Source organism: Rhagoletis zephyria, unplaced genomic scaffold, assembly GCF_001687245.7.
Source record: "Rhagoletis zephyria isolate East Lansing unplaced genomic scaffold, Rhagoletis_zephyria_1.1 Rzeph_scaffold_01284, whole genome shotgun sequence".
Taxonomy (NCBI): domain Eukaryota; kingdom Metazoa; phylum Arthropoda; class Insecta; order Diptera; family Tephritidae; genus Rhagoletis; species Rhagoletis zephyria.
In genome coordinates, this window is record NW_016158368.1 from 97,651 (window position 1) to 112,958 (window position 15,308).

Consider the following 15,308-nt stretch of genomic DNA (forward strand, 5'->3'; position numbering starts at 1 on the left):
TACATATGTATGTACGCTGTATGCATAACAAAATGCATACCCAAAACAAACGCGAAAAATATCTCCCATACAACGTCGTTGAAAATTTTTCGCGAAAAGTTTATCGCGATAAGCTGTTGTGAGTGATCGCGAATGGATTATTTGCATCGTTTTTCTTATTTATGAGAGGCCGACATCGGCAATGCTCGGACTTCTCATATTCGAGTGAGAGGAAATTTCTTTGCTTTTTTCGATCGCGAATGAAAAGCAGCGAAAATTTTTTTGTCGATCGCATTCCGAATGTGAGAGATGATAAATTTGTTTGCATTTTTCACTCGCGATAAAAGAATGCAAAAATAGACTTGGAATATTATCGATCGCGAACGTGAGAGAATGTGAGTGAGAATTTCCGAACCCTGGAAAATACTGCTAAAGTAACAGAGGCAGCGCCGCTTGTGATACCCTTGCCTCACCGCTCGTGCCATAAATTCAAATTGGTTCGATAGTCGACATGCGTCTTCTGTATACTATTTATTCTGTGGTAAAAGTCAGTCTCCATACGAAGTGTTCCAGTACTCTACCATGAACACTTCCAGAGATATGCAGTATGAAATTCGGCTTGTATGGTAGGTGCCACGCTCCATATTTCTGCATGACTGCGATTGATTTTATTTATCTTGTACATTAGGGTGATTCAAAATTGGAACTTTTATGAATTTCGCCTGAGAACGTTCGGATTCTTGAAGATAATAGGGAAGACAGGTTCCTTCTAAAATTTCAGCTTATTTGAACAAGATTTAGAGGTCGCTCAATGCTGTTGTTTGTTTTCCGGAAACTACAGATTTTAAATGCATCTTTATAATAAAAATAGGTATATTTTCATCAACTATTGTCGGATTTCGCTGAAATTTCGTAGGTAGGCTCCCAAATATCAGGTTATTAGAACACAGTTTATACAAGTCGACAACTAAGTTTTAAAAACATTTATTAATTAGTTAGTAACTAAGTTTTGCCTTATAAAAAATTCATATTTTCAATAAGTTTTTTTTTTTGTTACCTAACCATTGAGCATATGCTTAATACATCAAAGATCAAAGTCATGGTCAAAAGAATTTTGTGACACTTATATCACTAAAACCCTTTTTACAACATTAGTTTGACCGATTCTGGAATATGGTTCGGTTGTTTGGAATCCAAGGTATCAAATTTACTCAGACAAGATAGAATCAGTTCAAAAGCAATTCCTACGTTTTGCTTTAAGAAATTTCCGTTCGGATTCTCAATATAACCTTCCGCCTTATACGAGCCGATTAAAACTTATTAATATTCCTACACTTGCCAGTCGCAGGCAAATACTTGGTACAATTTTTATAGTTAAATTACTGACAGGCTCAATTTCAAGTCCGCTTCTTCTGGGTGAAGTTAGCCTTAATGTTCCCTCCCGGGTATCAAGACAATTTTTCCCCTATTTCTGAAAGCTTGTAAAACTAATTTTGAATTGCACGACCCACTTCGTCGCTAATGTCAAGATTTTAACTCTCATTCCAGCACGTTTGTTATATAAGATCCGCTTTTCAGTATTAAGAAAGCGGTACTCTCCTCTCTCAATAAATGAATTATTAACATAAAGACATAAAACCAGCTGATGAATTTAGTTCTGTGGCTGAACAGTTTTAGATCTCGACACTTAACAAACTCCTGCCTATCGTGGCTCGGCGCAAAAATTGAAAATACTGGTTCCGTACGTCATGCGGACTGCGCCCCTCGTGCGGATGGGCGGGAATGGAGGGTAAACACCGTTGGGATTATTATTATTATCACATTATAATTCACAATAGTGGACCTCATCATAAAATATTAGCCCTGTTTGCGTACTAGTTTTATTGGTTTTTACTGGATGGCGTTTTCGTACGAGAGAATTGAGAGAGAAAAAAATTACAGTTGAACTTGCAAGTTTTACTGGCATTTTACTGGATAAATTTTTACTAGTAGCTATTTGCTAGTAAGAAAAAACAGCTGATGGCTTGATGCTTAATTAGGGCTGCCAGATATCTCCGTTGGCAAACCGGGACACTTTGGAAAATCTAACACCACAACGGCCCCTCCCTTTCCTTCCCTGTAGATAAAAATTACTTACGTACGAATGTATGTAGCAAAATTTTATTTTGGCAAGACAAAAACAAAACCATAAAAAGATGAGATCATTTCAACGTACTAAAGTTCAAAATAAACATATAGTGCCGCCCAAAATTATTGGCACAATGCATTCATAATCTTTTTGCTTTAATTTTATATAAACACATATACCGTATATGCTACATCAAAAAAACAAAAACAGAATTTCTAGACTTTGTGTTTTAGTTCATTTTTGATAATTTTTTGCTGACAGCTTCTTCCATACAAACTATGTTCGACAATTCTTTTTGTATGAAAGAAACTGCTACATTTTCAACATTTTTCTAAAAGATCTGATAAAAAATTCTCTGAGCCAATAATTTTGTACGGCACTGTACTTATAAGTACACTAGGTTTAATGAAAAAAAAATTTAAGTACAAGATAACATTAAAAAATCAGTCATATTTTTCGTTGTTGTGAACTTGTTTCAAAACTTCTGACTTTTCCTTAATATAATTTTAAAACTCTGTGCACGCCATTAAACGCACATATGTACTTATATTGAGCAAATTTCTTTCCTTAGTCTATTGAGATGAAATAAGAAAAAAACATTGATCCACATTAGGTGTATTAAACAAGGCGTGGTTGACAACTCAGGGAGGCTCTCTTTTAACTTCAAAAAATATAAACAAATGACGCACTCTTCTGTGTAAGCGGAAAGGAATTTATACGTTCTCTTTGGCATTTTCTAAGGGTAATCAAAACACTATAAACACACATTTTTATATTCTATAAACTTTGTCGCGAAAACTTACGTTGGAATTAAAACCCACCCGAAAAACAAACGAGCAAAACAAATAAAAAACAGCTGATGCTAATTAGGAAAGTCACTTTGTACTTACAGGTATGTATGTGGATATATCGATCATCAAATATTGCTTGTGCAAAGTCCAACTATCTGGAGATGTAACTATATCACAAATGACACCGGTAGTGACCCTTGAACTCTTATTAAATTTGTGCATATAAGTCGAAAACCGGGACACTTAAACGAAACCCGGGACATTTTAAGGTTGGACCGGGACACCGGGACAAATAGTCTGAAACAGGGATGTGTCCGGGAAAACCGGGACGTCTGGCAGCCCTATGCTTAATGCAATTCACATTACCAAAAGAATTGTGTGTGGTGCTTTTAGACTTGCAATTAACAAAATAAACTTATATTAATATATATTAAGATGGGAAATACTATTTTTCTTAAAAATCTGCGTCGGAAAATAACAAATTAATCAGCTGTCCATAAAACTTGCAACTTCTTGCTGGTTTTACGTTTTCGTACTTTCTTGCATATTTCTCTCATTGGTAGTAAATATTGGCTTACTATCCCAAATTTGGTTACTGGCAAGTTATTGGATATTTTTTGCTGGAGAATACGAAAACACAAATATTATTAAACATCAAAAAAAAAAAATCTTCAGATAAAAATCATTCATACGAAATGTTGAATCCAAGTGTAGTGATTAGCAGTGCGAGGTACCACTCGCAGGGCCTGGGTTCAAGCCCTGGTCAAAGCAACATCGCAAAAAAAATATAGAAAAAAGGTTGTTTTTCTTAACAGCAGTCGCCCCTCGGCAGGCAATAGCAAATCTCCGTTTGTACTTCTGCCTTGAAAACGCTTCTCACAAAATCTATTCGCTGTTCTGAGGCGGCGCACAGTGTATTGAAAAATGTCAACTAATTATTTTTCATGATTGGCGAAGAAAAATATTTGGGTATTCACACAAGTGGGATACGATTTGCACCAATTTCCGGCTAGTTCCTAATCGTGTGACACTGCCCTTAAACTTGTATTTATACGGATGTTGGTAAAGAATGAACTATAAAAAACTAACCAAAATTAAATAAAAACAAAAATAATACTTTAAAACTTTGTCAAAATTTGGTGCGGCCATGTTATCATAGTAGCACAATGCCTTACAAACGAAATAAGTGCAGGAATTTCAAAATTTTCAGTATTTTTCTTTTAGTCAATCTATGTTGAAATAAAAGTGAAAATAAAAAAAATATTTTGTTTGTTTGATCTTTAAATTCGGATGAAAAATAGTCAAGCTGTTAAGAGATAAGTACAACCTACTCTAAGTATTTTTTTTGGTGTATTTCGTGATTTTTTGTTTGTAGCACCGTTTAGGTTTTTTAATAGGGTTGGCCCCTGTTTAGGAAGCTAATTGAAATTATGGCGTTTTAAGACCCTGCGGGTTCATTAGTTATTACTATTACTTGTATTACTATTACTCGTATTAGTATTATTATATAAAAAATTCACCACATAGGATACGTCTTCATACATAAATTAAAACTTTTCTTAAACTTTGTACTTAGTTCACACTGTTTTATTCTAATTTTCCAGGTACTTAATGTCAGACGACAATCCCATTGTGGCGCCTAGCAAATTTGACTTATGTGACGACATGGACCAGCCTTTATCGCATTATTTTGTAAACTCTTCCCACAACACATATTTAATAGGGCATCAACTGACAGGCAAATCATCGGTGGAAATTTATCGTCAATGTTTGTTGGCCGGATGCAGGTGAGTTCAAATTTAAAAAGAAAACAAGTAAAGAAGTATAGGTTCGGGCGAAACCGAACTTTATATCCCCGGTGCAGGTATCAAATATCGTCGTCTCAACTTTCCCTGAACTACCTTTGCATGATAAGCAGGGATGTTTACCCGATTTCAAACGTTTCCGATAATATGCAGAGTTAGACTTAATGACATAATTGAACCTAGTCAGATACAAATCGATCAAGTGGTTACCGAGTATATCGTATGATATATTATTCAATTTAAAAAATTATTTTCTTTCTTGTTTGAAAGCTGGTTTATTAATTATCAAAAATTTCATTTTTAACAACAAACAAATTCATAGAACCATAAACTGAAAATCAAGAATTTAAACAAGTATACGGTTTTGAACCGGAAAACCGCTTTTTTCTATTAATTAACTGAACCATTAACCGAACCGAAATTTTCCACAAATGTTTGATCCGAACCGAAAACCGAACCACTTTCTATAAAGGTTTAAAGGTTCGTTTCAACCAATTTTCAATAGATATATTTTTTTTTCTTTTTGTTAAACATGGTAATACCAATCATGTTTGTTTACCTTGTGACAATATCAAATGTAAAGGCAACCTATCTCATTTGACAGATACTTGACCCTTAACCTTGCGCATTGCTACACTTGACACTTGACACTTAAACTTGCGCGTTATTTTTTTGTTTCTCGAACCGTTGAACCGAACCGAAACCACGGTTCAAAGATCAAAAAAAAACGCTTTGACGAAGCAATCCAAAAGTGCAACAACGGTTCGAGCCGCTGAACCGAACCGACCAAATTTTTCATCCGGTTCACGTCCCTGATAAAAACATACAAGTAAAATAGCCTACATATACTCCCCCTCCAGTAAAACAATGAATTAATTAATGTTAAATGTTATTTTCTGTTTTGTATTTTTTTGTTGTATCAGAAATTATATTTGCAGGTTTGAGTAAATCTATTGAAACCGTTTTAATCATATTTCCATGTTGAATTTTGAATACTTTGTCAATTTTGGAAATAATTTTAAATGGTCCTTCATAAGGTGATTGCAAATTTGACTTCTGAATAACTTTAAGAAAAACGTACTCACATGTATCCACACTTTTAGGAACAAAAGAGTATTCTTTATTGTGATGAACAACCTTTGATCTAACATTTGAAAAATATTTTCTTAGCTTAGAAAGAGTTTCATCTGTATTATCAACTTCATTATTATAACTGTTCGCAACAACTAATTCACCCGATAATCTTAATGTCTGTCAATAAACTAATTCTACAGAAGAGCATTTTAAATCTTCTTTAACAGACGTACGTAATGCTAATAATATCCACGGAAGAATTTCAGACCAGTGGGTAGAATGCTCCGAAGCAGTAATAGCAGTTTTTAATGTCCTATGAAATCTTTCAATCATCCCGTTTGATTGGGGATGATATGGAGACGTATGAATTTTGTGTGCTCCTAACAATTTAGTTAATTCTGTAAACAATTTTGATGTAAATTGTGATCCTTGATTTACTGTTATATAAAGAGGAATGCCAAAACTAGAACGTAATTTTGAACAAATGTTGTTGCTATGGAATTTGCTGAAATACCCTTAAGTGGATATGCTTCTGGCCAACGTATATGTCTATCAATGTAAAAATGTAGCGATTTTCTTTTTACAAAGGTAATGTACCAACAAGATCCATATGAATATGTTCAAATCGTCCAGATGGAATGCCAATTTTTTCCACAGGCGTCTTAGTATGTTTAAAAATTTTAGATTTTTGACACTTGGATGTGATAATANAAGTACAAGATAACATTAAAAAATCAGTCATATTTTTCGTTGTTGTGAACTTGTTTCAAAACTTCTGACTTTTCCTTAATATAATTTTAAAACTCTGTGCACGCCATTAAACGCACATATGTACTTATATTGAGCAAATTTCTTTCCTTAGTCTATTGAGATGAAATAAGAAAAAAACATTGATCCACATTAGGTGTATTAAACAAGGCGTGGTTGACAACTCAGGGAGGCTCTCTTTTAACTTCAAAAAATATAAACAAATGACGCACTCTTCTGTGTAAGCGGAAAGGAATTTATACGTTCTCTTTGGCATTTTCTAAGGGTAATCAAAACACTATAAACACACATTTTTATATTCTATAAACTTTGTCGCGAAAACTTACGTTGGAATTAAAACCCACCCGAAAAACAAACGAGCAAAACAAATAAAAAACAGCTGATGCTAATTAGGAAAGTCACTTTGTACTTACAGGTATGTATGTGGATATATCGATCATCAAATATTGCTTGTGCAAAGTCCAACTATCTGGAGATGTAACTATATCACAAATGACACCGGTAGTGACCCTTGAACTCTTATTAAATTTGTGCATATAAGTCGAAAACCGGGACACTTAAACGAAACCCGGGACATTTTAAGGTTGGACCGGGACACCGGGACAAATAGTCTGAAACAGGGATGTGTCCGGGAAAACCGGGACGTCTGGCAGCCCTATGCTTAATGCAATTCACATTACCAAAAGAATTGTGTGTGGTGCTTTTAGACTTGCAATTAACAAAATAAACTTATATTAATATATATTAAGATGGGAAATACTATTTTTCTTAAAAATCTGCGTCGGAAAATAACAAATTAATCAGCTGTCCATAAAACTTGCAACTTCTTGCTGGTTTTACGTTTTCGTACTTTCTTGCATATTTCTCTCATTGGTAGTAAATATTGGCTTACTATCCCAAATTTGGTTACTGGCAAGTTATTGGATATTTTTTGCTGGAGAATACGAAAACACAAATATTATTAAACATCAAAAAAAAAAAATCTTCAGATAAAAATCATTCATACGAAATGTTGAATCCAAGTGTAGTGATTAGCAGTGCGAGGTACCACTCGCAGGGCCTGGGTTCAAGCCCTGGTCAAAGCAACATCGCAAAAAAAATATAGAAAAAAGGTTGTTTTTCTTAACAGCAGTCGCCCCTCGGCAGGCAATAGCAAATCTCCGTTTGTACTTCTGCCTTGAAAACGCTTCTCACAAAATCTATTCGCTGTTCTGAGGCGGCGCACAGTGTATTGAAAAATGTCAACTAATTATTTTTCATGATTGGCGAAGAAAAATATTTGGGTATTCACACAAGTGGGATACGATTTGCACCAATTTCCGGCTAGTTCCTAATCGTGTGACACTGCCCTTAAACTTGTATTTATACGGATGTTGGTAAAGAATGAACTATAAAAAACTAACCAAAATTAAATAAAAACAAAAATAATACTTTAAAACTTTGTCAAAATTTGGTGCGGCCATGTTATCATAGTAGCACAATGCCTTACAAACGAAATAAGTGCAGGAATTTCAAAATTTTCAGTATTTTTCTTTTAGTCAATCTATGTTGAAATAAAAGTGAAAATAAAAAAAATATTTTGTTTGTTTGATCTTTAAATTCGGATGAAAAATAGTCAAGCTGTTAAGAGATAAGTACAACCTACTCTAAGTATTTTTTTTGGTGTATTTCGTGATTTTTTGTTTGTAGCACCGTTTAGGTTTTTTAATAGGGTTGGCCCCTGTTTAGGAAGCTAATTGAAATTATGGCGTTTTAAGACCCTGCGGGTTCATTAGTTATTACTATTACTTGTATTACTATTACTCGTATTAGTATTATTATATAAAAAATTCACCACATAGGATACGTCTTCATACATAAATTAAAACTTTTCTTAAACTTTGTACTTAGTTCACACTGTTTTATTCTAATTTTCCAGGTACTTAATGTCAGACGACAATCCCATTGTGGCGCCTAGCAAATTTGACTTATGTGACGACATGGACCAGCCTTTATCGCATTATTTTGTAAACTCTTCCCACAACACATATTTAATAGGGCATCAACTGACAGGCAAATCATCGGTGGAAATTTATCGTCAATGTTTGTTGGCCGGATGCAGGTGAGTTCAAATTTAAAAAGAAAACAAGTAAAGAAGTATAGGTTCGGGCGAAACCGAACTTTATATACCCGGTGCAGGTATCAAATATCGTCGTCTCAACTTTCCCTGAACTACCTTTGCATGATAAGCAGGGATGTTTACCCGATTTCAAACGTTTCCGATAATATGCAGAGTTAGACTTAATGACATAATTGAACCTAGTCAGATACAAATCGATCAAGTGGTTACCGAGTATATCGTATGATATATTATTCAATTTAAAAAATTATTTTCTTTCTTGTTTGAAAGCTGGTTTATTAATTATCAAAAATTTCATTTTTAACAACAAACAAATTCATAGAACCATAAACTGAAAATCAAGAATTTAAACAAGTATACGGTTTTGAACCGGAAAACCGCTTTTTTCTATTAATTAACTGAACCATTAACCGAACCGAAATTTTCCACAAATGTTTGATCCGAACCGAAAACCGAACCACTTTCTATAAAGGTTTAAAGGTTCGTTTCAACCAATTTTCAATAGATATATTTTTTTTTCTTTTTGTTAAACATGGTAATACCAATCATGTTTGTTTACCTTGTGACAATATCAAATGTAAAGGCAACCTATCTCATTTGACAGATACTTGACCCTTAACCTTGCGCATTGCTACACTTGACACTTGACACTTAAACTTGCGCGTTATTTTTTTGTTTCTCGAACCGTTGAACCGAACCGAAACCCCGGTTCAAAGATCAAAAAAAAACGCTTTGACGAAGCAATCCAAAAGTGCAACAACGGTTCGAGCCGCTGAACCGAACCGACCAAATTTTTCATCCGGTTCACGTCCCTGATAAAAACATACAAGTAAAATAGCCTACATATACTCCCCCTCCAGTAAAACAATGAATTAATTAATGTTAAATGTTATTTTCTGTTTTGTATTTTTTTGTTGTATCAGAAATTATATTTGCAGGTTTGAGTAAATCTATTGAAACCGTTTTAATCATATTTCCATGTTGAATTTTGAATACTTTGTCAATTTTGGAAATAATTTTAAATGGTCCTTCATAAGGTGATTGCAAATTTGACTTCTGAATAACTTTAAGAAAAACGTACTCACATGTATCCACACTTTTAGGAACAAAAGAGTATTCTTTATTGTGATGAACAACCTTTGATCTAACATTTGAAAAATATTTTCTTAGCTTAGAAAGAGTTTCATCTGTATTATCAACTTCATTATTATAACTGTTCGCAACAACTAATTCACCCGATAATCTTAATGTCTGTCAATAAACTAATTCTACAGAAGAGCATTTTAAATCTTCTTTAACAGACGTACGTAATGCTAATAATATCCACGGAAGAATTTCAGACCAGTGGGTAGAATGCTCCGAAGCAGTAATAGCAGTTTTTAATGTCCTATGAAATCTTTCAATCATCCCGTTTGATTGGGGATGATATGGAGACGTATGAATTTTGTGTGCTCCTAACAATTTAGTTAATTCTGTAAACAATTTTGATGTAAATTGTGATCCTTGATTTACTGTTATATAAAGAGGAATGCCAAAACTAGAACGTAATTTTGAACAAATGTTGTTGCTATGGAATTTGCTGAAATACCCTTAAGTGGATATGCTTCTGGCCAACGTATATGTCTATCAATGTAAAAATGTAGCGATTTTCTTTTTACAAAGGTAATGTACCAACAAGATCCATATGAATATGTTCAAATCGTCCAGATGGAATGCCAATTTTTTCCACAGGCGTCTTAGTATGTTTAAAAATTTTAGATTTTTGACACTTGGATGTGATAATAAATGAATTTTATCAAAAATGATTTTTCTCATAGAATTCGGAACAAATGGTCTAAAAGGTTATTTAGAAATATCACACCAAATATTAAGATTAAGTACTGGAATATTAATTTCTTTTAAATTACTGTTGGAATTTTGGTCAGATATTATGTCATAAAGTGTTTGATCTTTTTGTTGTTCCTCGAATAATGTTTGAAATTTTATGTCTTGGGCTAAAATCGTGTTAACATCTGGAATACGTGAAAGGGTATCAGCAACTATGTTTTCTTTATCAGAAATGTAATGTCGTCTGTAAATTGTGCAATGTACTCTAAGTGTCGAGATGATCAGTCTGATTTAGAGTTTAGAATATGTGTTAAAGGTTTATCGAGCCCTAACCGCCAAAATAACGTAAGCGACATTTTTTTCGAAATTTTCTTTTTGATGCAGAAATATTCCTAGAGCATCTAGGTGCATTTCTGCATCAAAAAGGAAATTTTGAAAAAAAATGTCGCTTACGTTATTTTGGCGGTTAGGGCTCGTTATGATCAGTGTAAACAGTGAATGTTCTACCTTCTAGAAAATGTTTAATATGTTTAATTGAATTTTATATCGCTAAAAGTTCTCTATCAAATATAGAGTAATTAATTTCTGTAGAAGATATTTTTCTTGAAAAATATGCAAGTGGTGCCAAAGTGTTATTACTCATTTGTTGTAAAACTGCACCGACTGCTACATTCGATGCATCGACAGCAAGTGATAATTTACCTTTTTATCAAAATGAGTGAGTAAAATCTTCTGTGTAAAAGTTTCTTCACATTTTCAAAAGCCCTAGTTATATTTTCTGTCTAATTTAATTGTTTAAGTTTATTTTTAGTTGCTAATGTTGACATTTCGTGCAGAGGACTAAGTTCTGCTGCTAACATTTTAACATATCTGTGGTAATAATTAACCATGCCCAAAAATTTTTGTAATTTATTTATTGAAAGTGGTGTTTCAAAATTTACTATTGCTTCAACTCGTTCGACAGAAGGTCTGATTCCTTCTCTTGAAATCTCATATCTTAGAAAATCTAATTTATTTGCTCCAAAAATGCATTTACTAGGTTTAATATTCAAACTATATTTTTCAAGTCTTTCAAATACAGATTTTAAATGCTCAATATGTTGATCTTCATTATCACTTGCAACAAGAATATCGTCAATATAGACAAACACAAATTCTAAACCTGAAAATACTTCATTAATAAAACGTTGAAATGTTTGTGCACTATTTCGTAGTCCAAAAGCCATCCGTACGAACTCAAACATTCCAAACGGTGTAGTAATTGCTGTGTTATGTATATCTTCTTCAACCACTGGTATTTGATGATACGCACGAACAAGATCAATTTTGGAAAAAATTTGTTTATTTTTTAAATCAATAGTTAAATCATGAATGTGAGGTAACGGATAACGATCTGGAATAGTAATGCAATTAAGTCTTCTATAATCTCCACAAGGTCTCCAATCATTTGGACCTTTTTTAGGAACTAGATGTAAATGAGATGCAATGTGAGAGTGTGAAGGTCTACATATACCCGTTTTAACTAAAAATTCAAATTCTGTTTTTGCTATTTTGACTTTAATTGGGACAAGTGACGTGGTTTAGAGAAAGGTAGCACTCCTTTTGTTTCAACTCTGTGAACCGTTTGGTGTTGCACTTGTTTAGTGTAATCTGGTTCACAAGTAATTGAAGGAAAATCATTTAAAAGTTTAGAAAATTTATTTTCAGTAATTGGTATCGTTATTGAAAATATATCGCAAAAAACAGATGATCCAGAAACTTTCAATTCTGTTGTTGAATCAGTAATTTATCTATGTTTAATATCAACAATATACCAAATTTCTTTAAAAAGTTAGCGCCTATGATTGGTGTTGAAATATCCGCTAATATGAAAAGGAATTCAAAATCACGCCTCAAACTTAGATCAATTTTTAAAAGTTTTGTAGCATAAGTTTTAATAGAAGAACCGTTAGCTGCAGTCAAATTAACCCTGCAGGGAAACCCCGAACTGGTGAACCAAATTTGTAGTTCCGTACTACATCTTTATCGCCAAAAAGGAACTAGTCCGATAGGAACTAGATCCCCACCAGTCCAAAATCGGCGAAAAGTGGTACTTTTAAAAACTAATTTTTTCAGTTTTTTTCACTAGAAATCTATATCTAAAGTGACGAATTTAGAAATGGTTCGGAACTATAGAAAACGGGATGCAGAACGAACTAGATCTTATTTGTCGAATTTAGAACTAGTTCGGAACTATCGAATAAGGGATGCAGCGGGGGGCTTGTTTACTTTACATAGATATGTGTTCGGCGGCTTTTTCGTTCAAATACGCTTCTATTCTGTGCTTCGCAGATGCTTTTTAATAGCTTGGTAATACAAAACTAAAGTTTGTGTTAACATTTCAACATCTTGGGACCGTCTGGAATCTAAGAAATAACAGCGAGCACCTCTGCAAACTCAGCTACAGCTAAAGGTATGTAAACGTACATTACTTACAATCATTCAAACAAATTTAATTTCAAATTGAAAACACATTTCTTCCAAAATAACTTAAAATCGCACACAGGGAAGAACCAAAAAGATTGAAAAATCATGATACTTTTTTCTTTCGTCTCTCGATTTTAGAACTGGTTCGGAACTATAGAATTTAGGACTAGTTCGGAACTATCGAAAAAGGGATGCAGCGGGGGGCAATTGACAGTTCCTAGGACATCGCCATGTTAAATACGCCAGTTGCTTGCATGCAAAAGAGATTTATCGCGAACCAGTACTGGGTCTAAATGTACTAGAAGCGCAGCAGTTCAGAACTAGAGATTTTCCCCTCAGGGAAGATCTGAATTTCTTTTATGTGATTTGAATTTTGAAGAAGGAATGACCGAAACGATTGCACCAGTATCGATTAAAAAATTTAATTTATTGGATTTATCATAAATAAATAGGCAGCGAGATGGTTTAACTTCATTCCCATTATTAGCCACCGTCATAATGGAACGATCTAGTTTAAAACATTCGAATTTTCTTTGTTTTTATTTTTGTTAAAATTACAAGGTTGAATGCCTTTAAAAGCATTATTTTTAAATTTTCTATGATACCAACAAATATTTTGATTAATATCGTTTCTAGCTCGATATAGAACGACTTCTGTCTCTATCTCTATCTCTTGATCTTGATCTAATTCGTAATTCATTAATATCTGCTGTAATTTTGTTAAGATTTTGGTAAATAGCTGTAGTCAACTCAGTTAAATTTCTAATGCATTGTTCAAGAATATTATTATTATTATTTTCTACACTAGCAACACTAAAAGACTTATGGCCTTATTCATAAAAAATAAAGTAGGTTTAAAGAGCTTTATAAAATGACGTTTTCATACATTTTTCAGTTTATAAACCTTTTTTAAAGCTACTTTATTTTTTATGAATAAGGCCATTAGAAGATTAAGGTTTATTTATCAAATCAAATAATTTATCTGCAAGTAAAATAATTTCTTCAGTATTTTGATTACTACAAGAAGTTAAATGAATTTGTAATAATATTGATGTATATGTATATTTATAGACAAAAAAAAAATCGTTAATATAAATGTTAATAAAAATTTATTATATTAATATAAAATTATTAATATTAGATGTAGTTAATAATTCTAAATTTCTTTTAAAAAAAATTTGATTTTACAATTTAATTATATTTAAAATGGTAGGTTGATAAATCTCTAAATTAATTTAAATAAATTTTTAATATTTTTTATTGAGCTTTGTACTACGATTATTTATTAGGAAAAATTGAAAAAGCAACAAAGTCTAAGCGGTAGAAGTTATGTATATAGCTCAGTGGTTAACGCTTCTGACTTTAAGCATTGATTACGCAGGTTCGATCCCTGCTGGAGTCTAGAAAAAAGAAGTCTGATGAGGAGATGTGGTGATCTCCGAAATAGTGCTATAACTTCTACCGCTTAGACTTTGTTGCTTTTTAAATTTTTCCTAATAAACAATCGTGGTACAAAGCTCAATAAAAAATATTAAAAATAAAATTTTAACAAGCCACAATAACATTGACAAATACTTAATTTAAATTAATTTTGTCCTTTTAATAAATTTGATTTAAAAACAAATAAACAAAGCCGGAGAGTAACTCTTAACACATTAACAAAAACAGAATGAAAAAACAAAAGACTTCAGACAGGAACTTTTTTTTTTTTTTTTTTGTTTTTTTAATGAAAAACAACACTAGTTTTATTCCTTCGTTACCTGTGACAGCAAAACTGAAAATAACTTCTGTGACTGTTGCTTCGTTAGTTGTTGTTGTAGTAGCTATAGGTCTGATTATACTTTCTTGCAGGGTTCGGAAATTCTCACTCACATTCTCTCACGTTCGCGATCGATAATATTCCAAGTCTATTTTTGCATTCTTTTATCGCGAGTGAAAAATGCAAACAAATTTATCATCTCTCACATTCGGAATGCGATCGACAAAAAAATTTTCGCTGCTTTTCATTCGCGATCGAAAAAAGCAAAGAAATTTCCTCTCACTCGAATATGAGAAGTCCGAGCATTGCCGATGTCGGCCTCTCATAAATAAGAAAAACGATGCAAATAATCCATTCGCGATCACTCACAACAGCTTATCGCGATAAACTTTTCGCGAAAAATTTTCAACGACGTTGTATGGGAGATATTTTTCGCGTTTGTTTTGGGTATGCATTTTGTTATGCATACAGCGTACATACATATGTACATATGTATATGTAAGTAATGCAAGCAAATGCTTTTCGGTTGGAAGGAATGTGGGAATATGCACAAATATATGAATTATGGTGGAAACATATATGTATGTATCTA

The 15,308-nt window shown here is 32.9% G+C and overlaps 1 protein-coding gene and 1 long non-coding RNA gene across 2 annotated transcripts in view; one reads left to right on the top strand and one right to left on the bottom strand.

Annotated features, from left to right (window-relative positions):
* Positions 1-4,574, top strand: part of LOC108363451 (1-phosphatidylinositol 4,5-bisphosphate phosphodiesterase classes I and II-like) — a 91,303-nt gene extending 86,729 nt beyond the window's left edge. The window contains exon 3 of the mRNA XM_017616820.1: positions 4,503-4,574. Within this exon, the coding sequence (XP_017472309.1) occupies positions 4,503-4,541 (39 nt within the window). The 3' untranslated portion in view covers positions 4,542-4,574. The remainder of the gene's footprint in view (positions 1-4,502) is intronic.
* Positions 4,575-7,204: 2,630 nt separating this feature from the next.
* The window catches only part of LOC108363452 (uncharacterized), a 16,265-nt gene continuing 8,161 nt past the window's right edge, over positions 7,205-15,308 (bottom strand). Inside the window, exons 2-3 of the long non-coding RNA XR_001847627.1 lie at positions 7,966-7,975; positions 7,205-7,273 (exon numbers count right to left, since the gene is read on the bottom strand). This is a non-coding gene — a long non-coding RNA (uncharacterized LOC108363452). The remainder of the gene's footprint in view (positions 7,274-7,965; positions 7,976-15,308) is intronic.